The 19,849-nt window shown below is 39.2% G+C and overlaps 1 protein-coding gene across 1 annotated transcript; it reads right to left on the bottom strand.

Annotated features, from left to right (window-relative positions):
- Positions 1–799: 799 nt before the first annotated feature.
- ghrhrl (growth hormone releasing hormone receptor, like) lies at positions 800–19,128 on the bottom strand. Its single transcript, XM_018667406.2, has 13 exons — positions 19,037–19,128; positions 11,349–11,454; positions 10,702–10,809; positions 9,696–9,787; positions 8,663–8,766; positions 7,633–7,765; positions 7,292–7,445; positions 5,856–5,916; positions 5,484–5,553; positions 5,043–5,134; positions 4,121–4,250; positions 2,799–2,840; positions 800–1,814 (listed from the first exon to the last, which is right to left on the bottom strand). Exons 1-13 carry the CDS (start codon positions 19,088–19,090, stop codon positions 1,713–1,715), a joined length of 1,248 nt encoding a protein of 415 aa, XP_018522922.1. The 5' UTR covers positions 19,091–19,128; the 3' UTR covers positions 800–1,712.
- Between the last annotated feature and the right edge of the window lie 721 nt (positions 19,129–19,849).

A 19,849-nucleotide genomic window follows, 5' to 3' on the forward strand; every position in this document is an offset into this window, starting at 1 on the left:
AAAATATTTTATGAATAAATACAATTCCAGTGTCAGCACATACTGTATCATGAATGTATCTGCATCACATGAAACCACAATGACTTTCATGACTGTAGCTTTCATCGGTGATCAAACATTTTGTAGCTGCCAACTGACATTAACTCCCATGGTGCACGATTGCAAGTTGCAGACAGCCATGATGAAGCTGAGTAAAACCTGCTTTTTATTTATTTTTTTACAAGGCATTAAAACTTCACAGAAAGAGGCAGAAGAAAACAGCAACGAGAGAGGAAAGTGACTATAAAACAACAGTCTGACAGCGACTAGTTTATACATTCAGTTTAAGGCAAATGTTCCATTTACATAAAAGAAATGTCACTGTTAGATGATTGTGGACGGTACAGGGCAGTAGATCAGTTTGTATGACCGTTAATCTTGATTTCATAGTTATAACACATAAAAAATTACAAACACTACTCTGATTATCAACACAAATTTGGCAGTATTATATTCTTTATAATACTATGCAGTTTAAAGCACTGTACAATATGCTAGATGGTGTGTACTGGTATTCATTTTTATTCATCAGCCCTGTGCTGAATCTGAAATGGCAGTAGAGATGCAGAGATTTCTTTTTATTACTGGAGTCGACCACATGACATGACAGAACACAACAGAGCATTGGCGTTAACCTTTAAAGTACACAGTGAAGTGGCTTTCAGCAACGTACCACCGAAGCTCAACAGAGTGTAGGTTTTCATTCCAACCAAAAAAGGACGACAAAAAAAAAAAAAAACATAAATAAAAGACAGCGATATACACAAAGGTATTCATTTATTAAGCTGCACTCCACAACACCACAATCACTGAAAGTATTCCATTTTTAGCTTTATTCTTGCTGCGAATGAATCAATAAACAAATAAATGAATTGAATACAAGTACAAAGGTCACAAGAGAGCACAAACATACAAGTCAGAACGATCCCACAGTCTGAGATAACAGGAATAATATAATATGAATGATAACATAAATTTATAAAATGATCCCTTTTTATTGTCATGTGAGTCAGCTGAGAGATGAACCATTTGTGCGTCACTAGATAGTTAGGCCACAGCTTCATAAGACAAATTCTATCTTGAATATCATATGATCGAAAGCATCTAAGATTAATGGACTCAAACTTACTGTGCTACATAATGTGCAGTGAAATGTGCAAGAGGCAAGATCATGTGTAGTTATATCCAGGGAGTCATTTTGCTGGCTAATTGATAGTTATTTACTAATTCGGCAAAGCTTCCAGCTCAGCAAAATTATCTTCAGTTTGACCAGTGAGGCCTCTGAGGAAATCTAAAAGCTGATCTTTCTAAATGCGTTGCCACCATGCCCTTTGGGAAATGCATATAAAATTGTCAGGAGCTGTCTTGAGATGCCTGTCTGTCTATGTGTTTGTGTGTGTGTGTGTGTGTGTGTGTGTGTGTGTATGTCATGGGAATTTCAGAATGATTCTCTACTTGAAAGTTCACCTCAATTTCCCGGGTCCTGGCTGAAGGAGTGCAGCCGGTGAAACACTCTGTCACACAGAGTTTGGAATGAAAACTGACTCTCTGGTGCATTGTCACTGGTATTGTGCGTACTGTACAGCCCCATTAGAGATGATGACATGCGCTTCAGCGATCCTCTGTGAAACAGTAGTTGAGAAGAGAAGAAGTTGAAGACATATCGGAGCGCTCTAGAAGGGCGTGTCCATCTGGCTGCCCTTTGCAGCGGGCGATACCACCCCGTAGCTTCCCTCCTGCCACCTCAGCCACTGCATGTGGACCTCTTTCTGAACCTGTCAAACACACACGAAAATATACAAAAAACACAGGATTCGGCTTTTTGGAAACCAGGAAGATGATGCTGTTACAGCTCACATGCTACTTATATTAGTTTAAATCATAAAGTAATTCAAAGACATTGCCTCATTTCATATGCTTATCCAATGCTGCAATATAATTGTAGTAGTTATTCCTGGTCTATTGTTCTATTTACTTGTAAGTAATACTTTGACATTTTGAGGCATGCACTTATTTGCTCTCTGGAAACGAGTCAGATGTGAAAATCAACACCACTCTCACATCTTTCTGTTCAATTTAAGGCTACAGCCAGCGATGAGTCAGCTGAGCTCAGACTGGGTGAAACAGCTAGCCTGGCTCTGTCCAAAAATCACACAATTAAAATAACAATTTGCTGTTTTAACAGGGCTTGTGTGTCAGTTTCTTAACTGGTGGGGGGTAACTTCCTAGAGTTTCCACTGGTCTTTACATTTAACAGAGCGATATGAAAGTTATATCAAGAAAATAAGTGTATTTACCAAAAGCTTCAAGTGTTCCTTTAAACTTTCAAAGCAGGATTTTAAAAAATCAAAAGTTCAGAGTTGATATATAAAACCTAAACACAAAATCCCATGACATGCACTCCATGCAGAGATTATATTTGATATTAAATGCAGTAGGAAGTATCGTTCAGTTTATCACTGGGGTATCAGTGAAAGTTTGGAGATTTACTATTATTATTATTTTGTGGTGAATGTAAAACACAGACTGGTGTTGCCCTCATGTTGCATAAGTGCCCTGGGTCCTTCCATTACACAATAAGGGGAAGAGAAGTGGCAGATTATTTTACATTTTAAGCCGTGACAATTCTAAACCACTCACCCCTTGCTGACATTTGATCTGGGTACACAGGTTTATTATGCAACGGAGAGCTGTAAATGGTCTGTGTGATTTGTTCAACCTGTCGTAGTAAGTGTTCGAGTGGTGTGTCTTGTACTGACCTCTTGATTGAGAAAGCAATAGAGAATTGCCACAAGGAGCCCCTGTAAGAGAGATGGTTTAAATCATTAATATTTAGTCCACATCATTAAAAGGTGTGCTCATGTGCAGATAGCTGAAATGCCAGACACAAATGAGAACTGATAGGCCGAAGAATGGGAATTAAAAACAGGTCAGAGAAATCTATTATGTTTTGCTCACACAGCCCCAAACAAGAGTGGAATAATGATCAAGATTTGTATCGCTGTAATACACTGCTGTAAGCCATTTATAATCTCTGTAAACAGAAAATTTGTATGCCTTTCCTTTTATCTTTACACAAACATGCAGAAAAATTGGTCTTAGCTGACCCAGCTAAATGGGCACTGTTGTAACAAGCAGATTTCACACAATTTTCACACCTCTGTGCCTACTTAATTTGAATTCTCAACAGGAACGGGTACAGCAACAAAATCCAATTTGGGCAGCTGGCTAGTAAACCAGCTTGTGCCACATGTGACATGAAGTGGAGGAAGCCATTAGACTTCTCCACATCTCTGGTCATGGTAAACATGCACCAAGCTTCCTTATCATCCAGCACTTATCAATACATTCTTTATTAGGCTTTTTCAAGCATATAACTAGTGTTGAGTCTCAAGCATTTTGTCAAATAGGAAATTAGTATTAAATCTGCTACTCTCTTTAGCCAAGCAAGCAGCTTTAGCTCCAAAACTAATGATATACCAGTATTAGCTTCAGCTGTTCTTTGTGTTTTGGTGGTAATTAGCAAATGTTAGCAGGTTGAACATGGAAAATATTACACCTGGTAAACAGCAGCATGTTAGCACTGTGAGTATTTTAGCATGCTAACGTTAGCATTCAGATCAGAACACCATTGTATCCAAGTGCAGTCTTTTTACATACGTTCTCTGAAAAAAAGAAAATATCAAGTTGAAATTTCAACATCTTTCTACTGAACAACATATTTACACACTGTAAACTAACACACATAAATGCAGGATTAATCAATGCATTGATACTTAATAAAAGTGCAGAAAGCAAAACAAATCCAGTAACCTGATTGACTTCCACATTTATAATAGTTACGTGAAGAATGAATTTATTCAGAAAATTGTCTAAATTAGATGCAGTTATTTTAAGAGACTGGATTTACTCCCATGGTCACTGATAAGATAATCAATGAGGGTTAATTACAACATGCACTACTCAGAAGAGATTGCATGCTGGGTATTGGCAGTCCGTGTGTTTTCAGATGTATTTGAGCACATACAATATATTACTGTCAGAATATTGAGTGTTTATACTGTACAATCTGCGTGTGTACCTGGAAGGATCCCATGCAGAGCTCAATACAGAGGCGCAGGTTAATACTGAAGTAGTCGGGCAGAAAATTGAAGAACATGTAGTGAGTGCCGAACAAAGGGATGAGGAGGAGGGTGGACTTAGTCAGGCGTCTGTTGCACAGAAACAAGATGCAGGAGGTAAAGTTACCTGAGGGAGCTATTTATTGCACATCTTAACTGAATGCTGCTCTGGATAGCATCATGCATACAGACACGCTAATCATCAGATGTCAATCAAGAGGACACTTGTCTGTGTGTGTGTGTGTGTGTGTGTGTGTGTGTGTGTGTCAGTCTGAACATTACTTCTGTTTGTGAGTGGAAAGGTGGTAGCAGGTGCATGATTCAAAGTGAGGATATTAAAATATGAGTGCAGAGGTGATTTTTTTTAATATATAGGGGAACATATTAATCTGGCTGATGCAATTAACTCAAGCATCACTTACCTTAACTATGTCTTTTATAAAAATCCAGTTATGCATGATGTGCCTGAACACCTTCAGGCAATTAGTGAGGCTATTTCAATTAGAAATTCTGATAAGCTTCTTGGGAGGTGGAAAAGTAGACGTGGCCAGACTGACTAGTTTTCAGTGGTGACTCAATGAATTAAACATTGCCCACTGTGGTGTATCGACAGTTTTCACACAACCTGCATCTTTTCCAACATTAAAGTGTCTAGTCATCGGAGCGGAAAAGTATCAAAGAGAGTGAAAAAGTATTTCAAAATCTATCCATCTAAACTGAAAAAGCTTAACTATTCAGTTTCTAGTAACTATTTCTGGTTAAAATGGACTCATTCTGCTTTGGGTATTTCTGTGTTCAAAATGCAGCGATGAGATACTGTATCACTGCAGAGTTCAGTCACTCATATTGTGTCTACAACTGTGTCTGCAGCCAAAGGATTACCTGTACTGAGACGAGTTATTAAACTGGATCAGTCGAGGGTTGAGCTTCTGTATCAGGATTCTGATGATGTTTACAAACAGCATGAAATTGACCTGTTGATAGAAAAAGCAAGAATGCAAAATTAATAAACAATGTTCAGCTTTAATCCCTTCAAGCCTGACAGGCACTATACAAAATGTCACGTACAACCACCAGATTATTGAATGTCATGGCAATAATATGGGCAGCCAAGTGAGTAACAGGCCACGACTGGTGTGAGGGCAGTTTTCAGCCCCCTATTCTAATGTTCTAATGTCTAATGTTTTTTTCATATCCTTTCTCAGAAACTATCTCAAAAAAGAAAGTAAACAAACCATCTGCATGACAATTGTAATCAGCTAGGTGCATAATTAAGGGTCCGTTGTTTTGTTTTGTTTGTTACAGCACAATTGGGGCATTTACCGCTATAGACACAACAATCGGTCCCTTGATGATCCACCAATAGGGCGAGTCCTCGTTGATGTCCCAGCATCTGTGTGGAAAGACATTTTGAAATGTGCACTTTAATCAGTCTGCGCGAGTTCTCCTCCAGGGTGACTGACAATGAGCTCAGTTGACTGCAGAGTAAAAATAACAATGAGCAACAAACAGTGGTGATAGTATGGAGTGAGTGCAAACTATAAACGTATAGGGCTACACTGTGGTTTGCTGTTGCACTCCTTACTTCGCATCACAGTCTTGGTCACTGATAAATCTGTTGCAGTTTCATAGAATTGGATATATGAAATAATTGTGCTTGTGGAAATGGAAATGGGGGTGTGAGTTTATACAAACTCTGTGTCTTCGAAATACACTCTTGATCCAATCCACAGGATGATGAAGAGCACAGGGACACCTGCAGAAAGACAGAACATCAAAACTAATGAGGAGATGCAATCAATATGCATCGACTCGTTTGGATCATAAATAGTGTGAGAACCTGTTGACTGAATGTCAGCTTTTCTAATAACTGCATTGATCTGTGCAGCAAGAGCTCAAAGTAAATCCAATAGTTCATAAGCTACAGTAGTTTACATGTACTTAGTTCACTTAGTTTACATGTAATCAGTTACTTGCTCATTACCAGCGAGACAAATCCTGTACATTTATTGTACTACTACTACTTCATTGCAAGTAACGTAGCAGTGATTGTCTGCTGTACTGCACTGACCATTTCATTTAATTCAAGTTCTTAAGAAATCATCTACAACATTTTAACAGAAAAACTCAACTCACAAACATAATCAAATAACATAGCAGTGGCTGCCACAGGGATGAAAACTTTAATTCAGTTTGTTTGGTAATTACAGCTGATGCCACTGAGCCAGGAGAGTTTCCGGCTGTATTACAATAATAAGCTGGGGATGTTGGCCAATGGCAGTCTGCCTGGTTCTTGTCCCTAAAGACTGTTAGGAAAGTCCTGTAAAACACAAAACTATACTAAGCCTCCAATTGGTAGGGAAACTATTTTAACAATTCATCTCAATATGTCTTAAATCATTCAATTTTGTAGGAGGATGCATGTTCCAGTGTATATGATATATTTTGGCACTGTGTCATTTAAAAATACATACGATTTGGCACTAACTAAAGGTCAAATTTTCAAGTGTGAAACACAAGGCAGATAATTTCCAAATAAAGAGTTATGTTCCACACCACATGCAAGTTTGATGGACTGGACCAGTATTTGTGCACTCCAAGAAAAATAACAGTCTCTAGGGCTCTCAGGCATTAAATTATAGAGATACTGATAAAAACATCTATTTTCTAAGATCAAAAAAGCAGCAACTCACTCTGCACATAATGTCCTGGCTGCATAAACAGAATAAGCAGTGGTGCCAAACTAATAAAAACTTGACTGCACTCCCAAACTTTGCAGATAATTTGCACTGAAAAAATGTTGCACTGTTATACATGTTGATTTTAGCATGTGAAATTGAAAATTCATTAAAATTCTATTATCTAGATCTAGTCTTTATAAGTTGCCTTTGTAGTCCTTGCATTTTTTTACCTGAATTAAAAAAAATAAACCATACATTATTTTTCTTTCTATTCTTCTATTCTTTTCTATTTTTTTTTTTCCTTTTTTTTTTTTTGTAAAAGCAAGTATCATATGTGACCCTGTTTTACAACTATGTGATATATCACACTGGAACCAAACTTTTTCTCACATTTAGTCTGCAGCTCAGCATAACAAATGTCAGGGGAAACTGCATGTAAAAATTTCTCACCCCATCCCAGCAGGCTGAAGCCCCAGAGGCATCGCCGGCTGTGATAGAAGGAGGAGAGCAGTAGGGAATTGAGGTAGAGCGCCTCCACCAGGAGCCAGAAAAAATTTGCCATTACACAATAGTGACAGAAGACCACGGAGGCCTTACAGGCAAACTGTACAGAAAAGAAAACAGGAAGGGAAAGGACAGGGAGGGAATTGTAAGGAGGGATTAGTATGAGAGAGGAGACATGCAAGCCATATGCGACGGGAGCAATGCATAAATATGAGACCATGGAAGTCTGCCCAGAGGATTTTCTTAATAAAACCAAGAACCACTTGTCCTCAGTGAAATGAACTTACTGTGGAAAAGGTGCAGTGGTTGATGTCGTCACTTGAGAATAGAGTAGCATCCTTTATGAACACAGCCACAGCTTTCAGGATAAACGTAATGAACAGCTGGATGTGAATGAAGTTCCTGGCACAACGTAGCCGCCTGTTTAAAAAAAAAAAAAAGGCACAGGTGTCAGTTGAGCCAAAAAGTATGAAAGAAAAAAAAAAGCAAAATGGGAAACCAAACCTTACATATATATATAAACATTAAAAATGTGCAGTATGTGAGGAAAAAAAGGATTAAAACTCAAAGTGATAATGCTGTGGTATCAAGTGTTTCATGTCAAACATACTAGATTTATAAAACTGAACACTGGCCGGAAAGACAAAAAAACAAAAACATTAATTTTAGGCTTTGTATTACTACACACTCTTACTACTATTAATCCAGTGAACCAAAGAGCTGGGTGGGCGAGTGTGAGTAGACTCTTGACACTGTATCAATCACCCGCTAAGAGAACTATTGGACCTGTTAGTTCCACTCATGCTGAGCAGCATGACAGAAAAAGGAGCAGCGCACACACAATTATGAGAGGGAAATGACAGTTCAGTTTTGTTTTTACGTTTTAATTTTGGCGTTGTTAGTTTGAGTCAGTGGCTCTAAAATAACAGTATAACTCTTCTTCCTTAAGGGAAAAGTTAAACATTTTGGGAAATACACTCATCAGCTTTCTGGATGAAGACTGATAGCACTCCCATGTCTCTATGCTAAATATGAAGCTAGTCAGGAGGGTTAGCCCGCTAGCTAACTTAGCTAGTTTTGCAGTTTTACATTTGTCTGTATGTATGTATATATAAAATATGAACCATTTTTACATATGACATGATACTAAGATGCAAACATGCCTTGTGTAGCATGTAAGTGCTATCACCTTTGGGTGGGGATGAGCCATCTTTTTTCTTTACAGTAAAACAATACTGCTGTGATCTCAAGCGCACAGGCTGCTGATGGAAAATGGATCCAAATTCTTTGAGCAACGTGAACTTGGGCTGTTCCTACCTGAAGAGCAACAGGATCAACACAGCAACAGCCAGCACCACAAGAGAAATGCTGTAGCCAATGGTGTATATGAGCTTCACAGTGGCAAAGTACGACTCTTCTGTCTGAAAGCAAGACGGGAAAAAAGATTTAGCATTAAAGGACGTTGTACTCAAATATCAAAGCTTTTCAAAATGCTGTCAGGCTTCAAAATGAATGTAATGTCTCAAAATGAGACCAAATTGCAGACTGGCTTGAGACTCAGCTGTATTGAAGAAATGACTGCAGCATACAGTAACTGCAAGAAAGCTTTTTCCATATTTTGAGGCTGTGTCTAATGGCAGTAAGCCTAGACAAAGCAGACTACTGAATCAACTCAACAAAGTACATGAAAAAGGTACTTAATTACAGTAACATCAGCACTTGTAATTAGTGACTTTCCATTCTTGCTTGTGGAAGACTTAAAAGGTCTTTTTAAGCTCAAGACAAAAGATGCTTTGTATAGCACCAAAAGTACTTTTCTCATGATAATCCTGCAAACAAAGTGCTCGGTATGATTAAGCACCTTCTCTCTTTATAAAACAAGATCATTTTAGCTATTACCTAAGGATGACATTCGATTCACATTTTGTCTTGCAAAAGTATTTGTACACATTGTATTTATGTTTCTACTCTCAAGAGGCAGTGAACTAGTGAGCCTATATATTTGAATCTCAACCACCCAGACAGAAACAAAAGCAAGCATATGGGCAGCATTTTCTCTTCATTACACTTTGACAGACTTCACTAAAATTTTGACAAGAACCTCTTGGAACATGTTGCATTTTTCTTTTCTATTTAGCTTGTTTGGTGTGTTGATTTCTGAAGCCAAAACAGGTGGGTCCTCCTTCTGTTTCTTTTGGTTGTTTTCCCTTTTTTTTCTGTTGGTTGTCTCTCTGTTCCTGCTGCTTCACCTCCTGTTTCTAATTTTCTCCCTGACCTCTCTGCTTTCTACTCGAGAGTCTCTCATTCCCCAGTCTGACCTCTTTATCTGCCTTGGCCCTGCAACTCTCACCTCAGGAATGTCATCATCCACGCTACAGGCAATGTGGTACGGTGGGAAGGGCCTGGACCAACCTCCACTGGTGCAGTTACGGCTCACTGAACCTGAGGTGAAAGGTGAGGAGGTTGAGAAGTCATCTCAGCCCCGGAGAGGTTAATTTAAGATTAGAATCACTATCAAGGGAAAAATATATTCAGGTAAAATGCATTTAGCCATACTAGCAACGAGGCTCTAGTGATGTTTACGGTGCTACCTTTTTGGTTCACGACAGACATATCTCAGCAACCATGCACATATATTCATGATGTCCAGAGGAGAAATCCTAATGACTTTGGTGATCCTCAGGCAGGAGAAGACTCTTCTGAACATTCAGCTATATCTGAGATGGAGCTTAATATTCAAGGAGAACCTGAAACCGAAGCACACTGTGGCTGCCTAATACCAGCTTCATCTGTCCTGAAATTAAAATGTAATTGATATAATGTCATTTTGTCAATGCATAGCATTAAAAACCCTCACAACAAACTGTCATGATAAAACTTGTTGTCAATGATGTGAACACTCACAAGTTGTGAACATAGGAATCACAAAACAACATAAACATTTAGCATAAGTACAACCTCACAGAGCCACAAGCATGCCTCCTTAGTCTTAGACATTGGTATATATGTTGCTTGTTGCTAATTTTGGTTTCACTATGTGCATGCAACCCTGAATTCTGCAAATTTACTTATTAAGTAAAAACCTAGATCTATTTGATTCCATTCTCCTGTGACAGTGTGGCAAGCTTGAGCACTGGAGTGTGAGTCTAATTAAAAAAAAACAAAAAAAAAAAACAGAGTAAATGAATTACTGAATAATTAAATAAATATATAAATGAACTCATCAGGATCAAAAACACCCTTTGCTCTCATTAGAGCATCTTAGCAGCTTAATTTTGCCTCACTAGTGATCATGCCCCCACCCCCACCCCTCACCCCGGGCACCTTCTACTTTCACTATGTGTTCCTTTAATCACCTGTGTTGTTTTTGAAGAGGGAGAAGACGGCAGGACAGCCTCTGTTGACAGTCTCCCCAATGACTGCATGAGGCCAGCAGACAACTGCATCCCAGAATGGCCAGCAACCTTTTCGGAGGAGGGTTAGGAGGAGAAAGAGGGTATAACGAAAAGGTAAACACATGTTTGTCAGGGTAGTTAATCAGATGTGAGATTCCAAAAACACCAATTTATACACGCTGTCATACACCGCCACCTGAAATGCACACAGTTTAAATATATACTCGTGGAGATACAGTAGGGGTAAATGGGGTGTATCATGCACAATACTTCCAATGACATTTTTCAAAGCTGTAACGCCCGCCTCTGTGTAAAGTGTATTAAGACAAGAATGAGTGAATGCTGTAGATCCCCCAAGCAAGACCTTTATCTTGAAATAGATTACATACATAAATCCCTACGTAACAATCCTTAATGGTCTCCTCTACAGATGCATCACAGTGATAGATCACCCAGTGCATTTTCATGCAGCAGTTGAGACGCCATCTAGAACCTGCCCTGACAACTGATGATTCTCTGCGAAGCGTTGATTCCAGCTTAGGCTCTTAATGCGCTTAATGTGAACATCTGCTATTAGTGGAAGGTGATTTTATAAATAGGAAACACACCTTCATGGCTGCCGTTGGCCTGCGCTGCAATGTACTCAAGGCAGTTGCGCTCCTCTTTCTCCAGCTGAAATATGTACTCACATTCAGGATGCAGGCTCGATAAAGCCTGGAGGTGGGAAAGATGGAAGAAAGGAGTGAAGAATAGAGAAGTGAAGTTCTATTCGATATATACAGATATTAAGGCAGAGGATTTTATGGCCACTGTGTCTGTAATTTCATGAAAAAGGGTATTTCATCTGCGTGAAAAAAATTAATGTCAGTTTATAAAGGATGGAGAGTCTTTGGCAGGAAATGCTTTCCCACTGAAACACTACCTTTTGGCAAAGTGCACCTATTTCCACTGGTGGCATTAAGCGAAACAATCTCTCACTATAGTACACAGGTCGTGGAGGCATGGGAAATTCATTAAATGAGTTTGTCCCTAAGGACACAGATGATTGTCTCAACTCTGCACTCGATCTATTTAGTGCCGCTCAGAGATTCCTGTGTTTGTCTGCCCCTGCTCATCCCTCTGTTTCCCGATGTCAAATAAAAACAGAATAACTGGATTTGCATTTGACTTCGGCCTGACATTTATCTTGGACTAAAACAAATAAGAACATCTTGTTTCTGAGAAAGAAAAGGGTTGACGTGAGGTAGATGTTGGAGAAGTGGAGAGAGGGTGGATGGAGGAAATGCAGCAAAGAGGGGCAGAGTGTCATGACACTGTGGTAATTATCCTTTTGGCTGTACCTCAAAACTGCGAGTGTATGTGTAGTTCAGTGCACACTGATAATAAACCCAGCCTCTGCCAGTGAATACTTGTTATATATAAAAAATTACAAAAAAAGATTTTAAAAGGTTATAAAAGAAATGTTATATTATCTTCTGTGAAAATGTATTTAATGTGTTAGCAATGTATTAATTAGAATTAAGTCTTTTTGAACATTGACGCAAATACACTGGATGTTGTTGGCAATGATAGCTGTAGAGTGACGGTTTTGAAAGAGGTTGTGTTTTCAGTCTAAAGGAGGCATTTCTTACAAAAGTTTCAAAGCAGAGTATGGATATGAATATAGAACGCATACGTTTGGCAGAATGGGTAGCGAGGGGTTTCCAGACGACAGGAGTGCTGAAGTACAGGGTCAAAGTGGCGAGACAGGCCAGCACCAACTTCAAAGTATCCACTGCTGCTTTTTAGTCTGGTCTTACGACTGTCTGGAGACAGCTTCATAAACTCTTATATTTATATCTTTTTTTTTCATTTCATAAATATAAATGAAAAACCTATAAACTGATGGTGAAAGTGATATATAAAAATAAAAAGAGGTTATATCTCTGTACTTACTGAGGCGCTTGGTCATGAGTAGAGTACCTTGTTTGGATGGACTACACCACTATGAGTTAAATTCAAATGTCATTTACTTTTTATTTTATGCTGCCAGTGAACTTAAGTGGCCGCAATCTAAAGGTCAGAGGAGCAGGCTGGGTCTTGTTTTGTTAGCTTTGACAGCATACTGCAACAGCGTGTTTCCTGATGAAATGTCTTGCATGGCATTGCTACTCGAGCATCTATCTGCCTCTTTTAATTTTCCTGCAATTTGACATCATTTACTTTCATATGGTACCTTGATTTTTGATCTTCTGGTATGTTGGTAAAGATTCATTAATGTTCTTTAAAGTAGCCCTCATATATATATATATATATATATATATATATATATATAGATATATAGATAGATAGATAGATATAGATATAGATATAGATATAGATGCATTTTTTCCCATTTAAACATAAGATTTTTCTCTGCATGGGCCTTGAGGACATCATCGTCTTGTGATGGTGGAAAAGAAGTGTGAGGCACATTGTAACTTCAGCATGATGTGTGTTCAGAATGAATGAATCAGAATCAGAGAGGAGCACATGCTGGAAAAAAAAGACAAAAGTAGAAAATAGGAGAGAGAGGAGGTACTTATGGGCAGGCATGTAATCATGACGCCCCTCCATTTTCAAAATTTTGAGAATGTTTTGCATTTTGTTTGAGGCTCTTCTCTGAGTTGTCTCAATGGCACATTCAATAAAATACGACAGAACAATGTAATAGGTCACAGGCACAGCCCTAATAAAGTCATCTGTGTTACTGACAGGCATATTGCACAGACTTTTCTTCTTTTTGTTTCAGCTCAGTTTTATCTCATCTTGGAGAGTCCAGAGGGAAAACAGGCCTCTTTGTGACAAGATGCAACCTGGATGCAACCAAACTCTTAATGAAACAAAGCTTCAGAAGCTAAATTCCTCTGGGACGACAAACACTCTCTGGAGAGCGCTGACTCCCCCACCCACTCGCCAGCTTTCCAAGTTTTACCCGATAGGACGAACTGGTTGTGTGTTATAAACATTTCCATTAAAAAGATCTATGAGTTTTTCTGTGGGGGAAACAGCAACATCTGCACCCATACAAACCCACCTGGAGCCATTTCATGAAATTACATGACTGAGCCTCGCCTTGCATAGACATAGCTTTTAATTATCATAACGCAGTGCACTGATTTGAACTGAGCGAGGATATGCTATTATTTGAAAAAAAGAACAAAAACAAAAACGCTGAAATACAACAACTCAGAGTTGACTTCCGGTGTTGTTGTGCCAATCCTGAGAAAACGCTCTGGAAACAGACGTAAAATGCCCAATGACTAGCCAAACAGCAGCACACAAACAGGACACTAGCCTTTAATGTACTGATTTTTATCTCTGATCAAAAAAGTAAATTAAAGGAAATGATAAAGATGAATCATGGGTTTCCTTAGGATAAAAACAGGGATACTGATTTAGATTTAAACAGATTAATTTCTTTGAAGGAACACACACTGAAAAATATCCCCATCGAGTGTCAGTCATGAGAAGAAAGAAACAGTATGCCTTTGAGATTCTTATTGAAAATCAAAGCTTGGAGAGTAGCAAGATTGTTTGAAGGATTTAAACTCATGACACGAAGAGTCAAATCAGCAATAATGTAACTTCAAATTCAATGAAAAATAGATAACCATATTTGAAATTGGTTTGGACCAAAGCTCCTCATTCATGCTGTTTCTCTAACGCAATCACTCACCTCAGCCCTTTCATAATTTCTCTCTCTCTCACACACGTAAATAATGGAATTCTTAGGGGGGGAAAAAGCCAACGCTTGTTTTTGTGCAGAATAACAAACCACTTCAGTAACTATGTCTAAAAAACTGGTTGGAACTATATGCAACTCTCCTGACAGTTGTTGGACTGAAAAATGTCCCTCCACCACCATTAAGTAAGTGGGAGCAAATATGCAAGCTCTTAGCACCATCTCTCCCTCCATCAATGAATGGACGTGTTGGAAGCAACCTGAGCAACTCACTAGCGGTCCTCTTTGTTCCTAATGCAATGCTAATAATCTAATGAGAGGTGTTATTGTGCAATTTACTCAGCAATTACTGCTCTTCCTGTTCAAAGGCAGGCGAGGGACACATGAAAAAAAAAGGCTTACTTTGCTTCCTGTGGGGAAACTGAATTCAGACAATCAGAGTTTGCAGTAGGTGCACTTCAAGGTCAGACCTGTATGCAGATACAGTGGTAGGTTATTTTCGGCCATACCGCGGTTATGTAGTTACAAGTCACTGGTTGAGCATTGAACTACCAGAGAATTAGGGTACTTACATTCAAAGCAGACGACATATGTGCTTGTGTCACCATAAAGCACACTAGCTGAATTACACACCGTATGTCAGATGGAGGTAACATACCACACATGGTTTTCCTGTTTATATGCAAAGGGAGATGCTGTGAAGATATTATATTCTATACAAAGGGAGGCGTGCAGTTGAGAGGAAGTGAGCAAAGCTCTGGATGGCAGGGGGTGAGATATAAAACCAGAGTTAAGACTTGGTGGTTACAAGCCCTGAGGGCGCATGATGTGCTCATGCATTTCAGCTGCATGATGGGATAAAGTGAGACACTATGTTGCATTTAAGAGACTGAGACATAGATAGGGAGATGGAGAGATGTTGGGGGGGGGGGCTTCATAAGGTAAGTCTAGATATTATAAGCCATGAAACTAAATGCAAAGCCAAAGTCCCCTTCACTCTGACAGGGTAGCATGCTGTCTGCTGTAAAAATGTTCTCTGAGAGGTGAAGCCCATTATCCACTAACTACCCAAAAAGGGGCCATCGTATTGGGCTCACTTTGCAGATGTTGCCTTCTATTTTCAACAGCGAATGAGGTGCACTTTCACGCTACAGCCATGGTACTCAGTATAAAAATATAAAACATGTTCAGTCAATCGGAAAGAGAGCATAAACACAGTTAGTCTCCGAAGTTCAGATACTGAAGAAATTGTTTGACATTTTGGGAAATACGCTCATTCACTCTCTAGCTGAGAGCTACATGAGAAGTTTGATAGAACTGTCATAAATGGACGCTTAAATACAAAGCTGAAGCTGTCCGACATTAGCTTAGCATAAAGACCGAAAAGAGGGGGAAACAACTAGTCAGGGTCTGTCTGAAGCTAACAAAATCTGACTACCTCTGCCCCTACCTCTAAAGCTCAATTAACATTTTGTTACTGCTCCAGTGTATAACCCTCTGTAAACCTGCAACTTGACATTTTTTTCACTTCAGGTTTTGCACATATTAAACAAATGAGATATCACATGTTATTAATTAAAATTAGAGGTGCTAGCAGGCAGATCTTCTAACAGAGCCATGTTATATAATCTGTTTAAAAAACAAACTGTAAAATATGATATGTTGTGGTTTTACAGTGGGGTTATCTGATGGACTAGCTCGTATTTCCGTGTTTCTAATTTATCTTGTTGCTGGCTGTTTCCACTCTTCATGCTAGGCTAACTAGCTGCAGGACACAAGTGTCACATTGGCCCTATTTTTTTTGTCAAAGGGTAAGAATTTTTGCTCCGTAAACTGTCTATAGGCCTAGCCTAATTTTCAGTATTAGAATTGTGATGATTACTTCAATAAAATACAACTGCTAACAGGCTAAATACATCTTTTATGTAAGCTGATTCTTTGGACATAAAGCATTTTAATAATGGTTATTGTTGTCTTAAAAATATGCCACTGTAATAGCTGAGTTTGGTGCAGTTACACTGAACATCAGTGGTAAAAACTATATCTGAGCATGTCTCCTCTAAAATAATTTGGTATAGAGGTGTGTTGGTCTGGGGTGTATTTTCAGCAGCTACTGAATGATCATAGAAATATCATAGAAATATCATAGAAATATCATAAACATCATAGAAATACTAAATGAATATTACAGGAATACTACAAGCAGCAGTGTGTCTCTATGATCCTCTTGCTCTTCCTTCTTGTCACTGTGATCATGAAGGTGATAATAGTCTATAGAGTATATACTGTGGACTACAATAAAGAGTATATATTTAAGAGAATATTATAGATCCAAGACAAAAGTGACAAATCTGTCTGTGACTTCAGCACCACGGACAGCTCCGTGGACTGATCAATACACAGCTCAATTAAGCTACTGATATTTCAGAGCCGTGGTCGGAGCCATAGACTGTGTCTTGCACAAACCTCAGTCAGAGGTTTGGCTCAGTGAGTGAGTCAGGCAGACTAGACGTACATATTGAGCTGAACAGCCCATCTGCCCCTGCGCTCTCTCTGCTGCTAGGAGATGGAGAGAGTGGATGGCAGGTCAACAAGGGGGATGCATTTTGGTCATATCATACATCCCCCCAAACTCCAATCACCCTGCATGTAGAGTGGACTTAGTTTCTAAGAGTAAGATGAACATTTGGATGTTACTGAGCCAAAAAGATGATCATTTTCATCTTTTCCATCCTCTCTTTTGTTTTTTGTTTTTGTTTGTTTTCTCTCTCAGGTGCTGGTTATCAGAACATTCAAAAGACTAGAGACCTGCCAAAGTCTATTGGTCTTGTTTGTAGTGATTATGCTTTCTTTTGAAATGTGTAGTGTCCCTCTCTCTCTCTCTCTGTGTGTGCTGTTCTGTGTGTGTGTGTGCGAGTGCTTGTGTGTGTTTTATGGTTCCTGGTAGTTCATTATAATTCTCTGCAGTCCTGAGCAGTGAAAGAGAATAGAATGAAGTGGTACACAGTGATGAGTGTCTGCCCTGTTCCCATTCTCTCTCTGCCACGCTGATCATCATACCACCCGTTTGCCTGCTTCTCATATTTCTATTCTGTTATGGAAATTAACGAGGTGGCCATGTAATAATAGTCCTACAAAGCTGTTGACAAAGAAAAAAAGCTGTTTTGAGTATTGGCGTGTGAATGTGTGCATACATGTGTACTGTTTGTTTCTCTTGCGTTTATTGGCCAAGACAAATTGTACAAACTAGACTGAGTGTGGTAATATCAGCAAACACAAGTCATTCCATTTTTATCTAAATGTTTTTTCACTTTCCTGATTATGATTACAAAGTGAGTTCAACATAATCCAGTGTGTGTGTGTGTGTGTGTGTATGTAGTGGTCGACTAATGGAAAAGAAAATCTCATGGTGTTAAATGAGATAAATCTAACATTTCCTATGCTCATTTCTCATACTTTTTGGATACATGTACGCATTTTAGTGTGAAGACACATCTTTTTCATACTTGTAGCAAAAACTTATTAACCTCAAACACACATACATAGACACACCCATCTCAAAATATAAATAACAGCACAGGAAAATAATGAAACAATAGCAGGTTACAGATGATAGCAGGAACAGAGCATCAGGGCAAAACCAGCAATTACTTTAATAACAAATCAATCTGCAGGTCATTTGGTCCATAAAATGCCACAAAATTGTGAACGGTGTCCGTCACAGTTTCCCACAATCCAAGGTGAGCAATTCAAAAGTGTTGTTGTATCAGATCATCAGTCCAAAACCAAAAATTTCACGTTATTATCATAGAAGAAACAGGGAAACCAGAAAAAAACAGAATGGAGGCTGAAGCAGGTGGATTTTTGTCAAACATTTACATATACTTAAAACCCATATGCACATACTGTATATACAGTACACACACCCTCCTCCATGTCGTTTTGCACCTACACACACTCACACACACACACACACCTTGACGGTTTATCCAAACTGATTTTGATTTCACATGAAAGATGCTAAACCTCTACACGCAGTGATCACATATGACCACACTTACACACAGAGAGAGAGAGACATTGGATTTACTGTGCTGTTTGTATTAAAGTCACCTGGTTAACAAAAACAGCACTACACTACTGGACACAGTAATACACACACACACATCAGGCAGTCTACACACTTCTCCACATTCATTCCGTGCATACATGACATGCTTCTGTCACAGGAAAGTGATCAGTCTGCTGATACTGTCCTGCAGTGTCTTTTACGATGCAACACGTTAACAGTAAGTCAGTTACTTTGCATCACTGTGAAGAACCGAGCTGCTGCAAATCAGGCGCCTGGAGACAGACGCAGTGAATAGAACTCGTGAATGTAATGGGCAAAAGAAAGAGGAGAAGGTGACATGAAGTCTGTTTTGTGTATTTTGATGAAGCTCAAATTTCTACAGCAAGGGTGGTTATTATCTCTGAAACTGTCGCATCTATTTAGTTTCTATTAACTCTATTAATTTCTTGCAAAATACGACTGCAAGTTTTAAATGTGGAAACTATCATCTTTTTGTTTTTAAGTAAAAGTGAATCACTCACAGTTGGAGCCAAACACAGAGTGAGAAAAATCCCTCTGATGTGAAGACAGGACATGTTGACGGTTCGGGATCCTCCGCTTACTCCAACGTGGCGCTCTCATCAATGAAGCAGCCGCACACTCGGACAGGACGGGATGCTGAGCCCCTCGCTCTCTCTCTCACTCTCCCCCAAGTGTAAATAAAATATTTCAAGTACCACTGTTACAATGTAGGCATTCCTGTGTTTATTTTCAGAATAAGAGTCTCGCTCCCAAGCTTTCGGTCAGAAGTGGTAATGGGTAAACAATTTTTTTCATAGCATTGCAAAGAACGGTCAGTAACACTATGATGGGGCCATTTAAGTGTAATTAAGGGACTGGTGCACGATTGTAAAGAGACGAGTTGACCTTTTATTCTGAAGGCGAACATCAGCTCTTAGTTTAGCCTGCACGCTTTACAACTGAGCTGGATTCGCGTCCTCACAAACTCACCCCTTTGCTTGGAGCCGGACCGTGTCGCCAAACTCCCACAAATAAAATTTTATCTTGTGTTATATGTTGTGGATATACACCGAGAAGCCACAACATTAAAACCAGCTGCATAATATTGTGTAGGCCCCTCCTTGTGTCGCTAAAACAGCTCTGACCCGTCAGGGACAACTGAGGGTGTCCTGTGATGTCTGGCACTGGGATATTGGTCCTGTGGGTTGCAGGATGGGCCCTCCAACATCTGTCTTGTTCCGGTGCATCAAATACAACATATGTTCAATCAAATTTGGGATCTTGTGGATTGGGAGGCCAGTTGAACACCTCAGACTCCTTGTTGTGTTCCTAGA

This window comes from Lates calcarifer, linkage group LG17 (genome assembly GCF_001640805.2).
Source record: "Lates calcarifer isolate ASB-BC8 linkage group LG17, TLL_Latcal_v3, whole genome shotgun sequence".
NCBI classification, from domain to species: domain Eukaryota; kingdom Metazoa; phylum Chordata; class Actinopteri; family Centropomidae; genus Lates; species Lates calcarifer.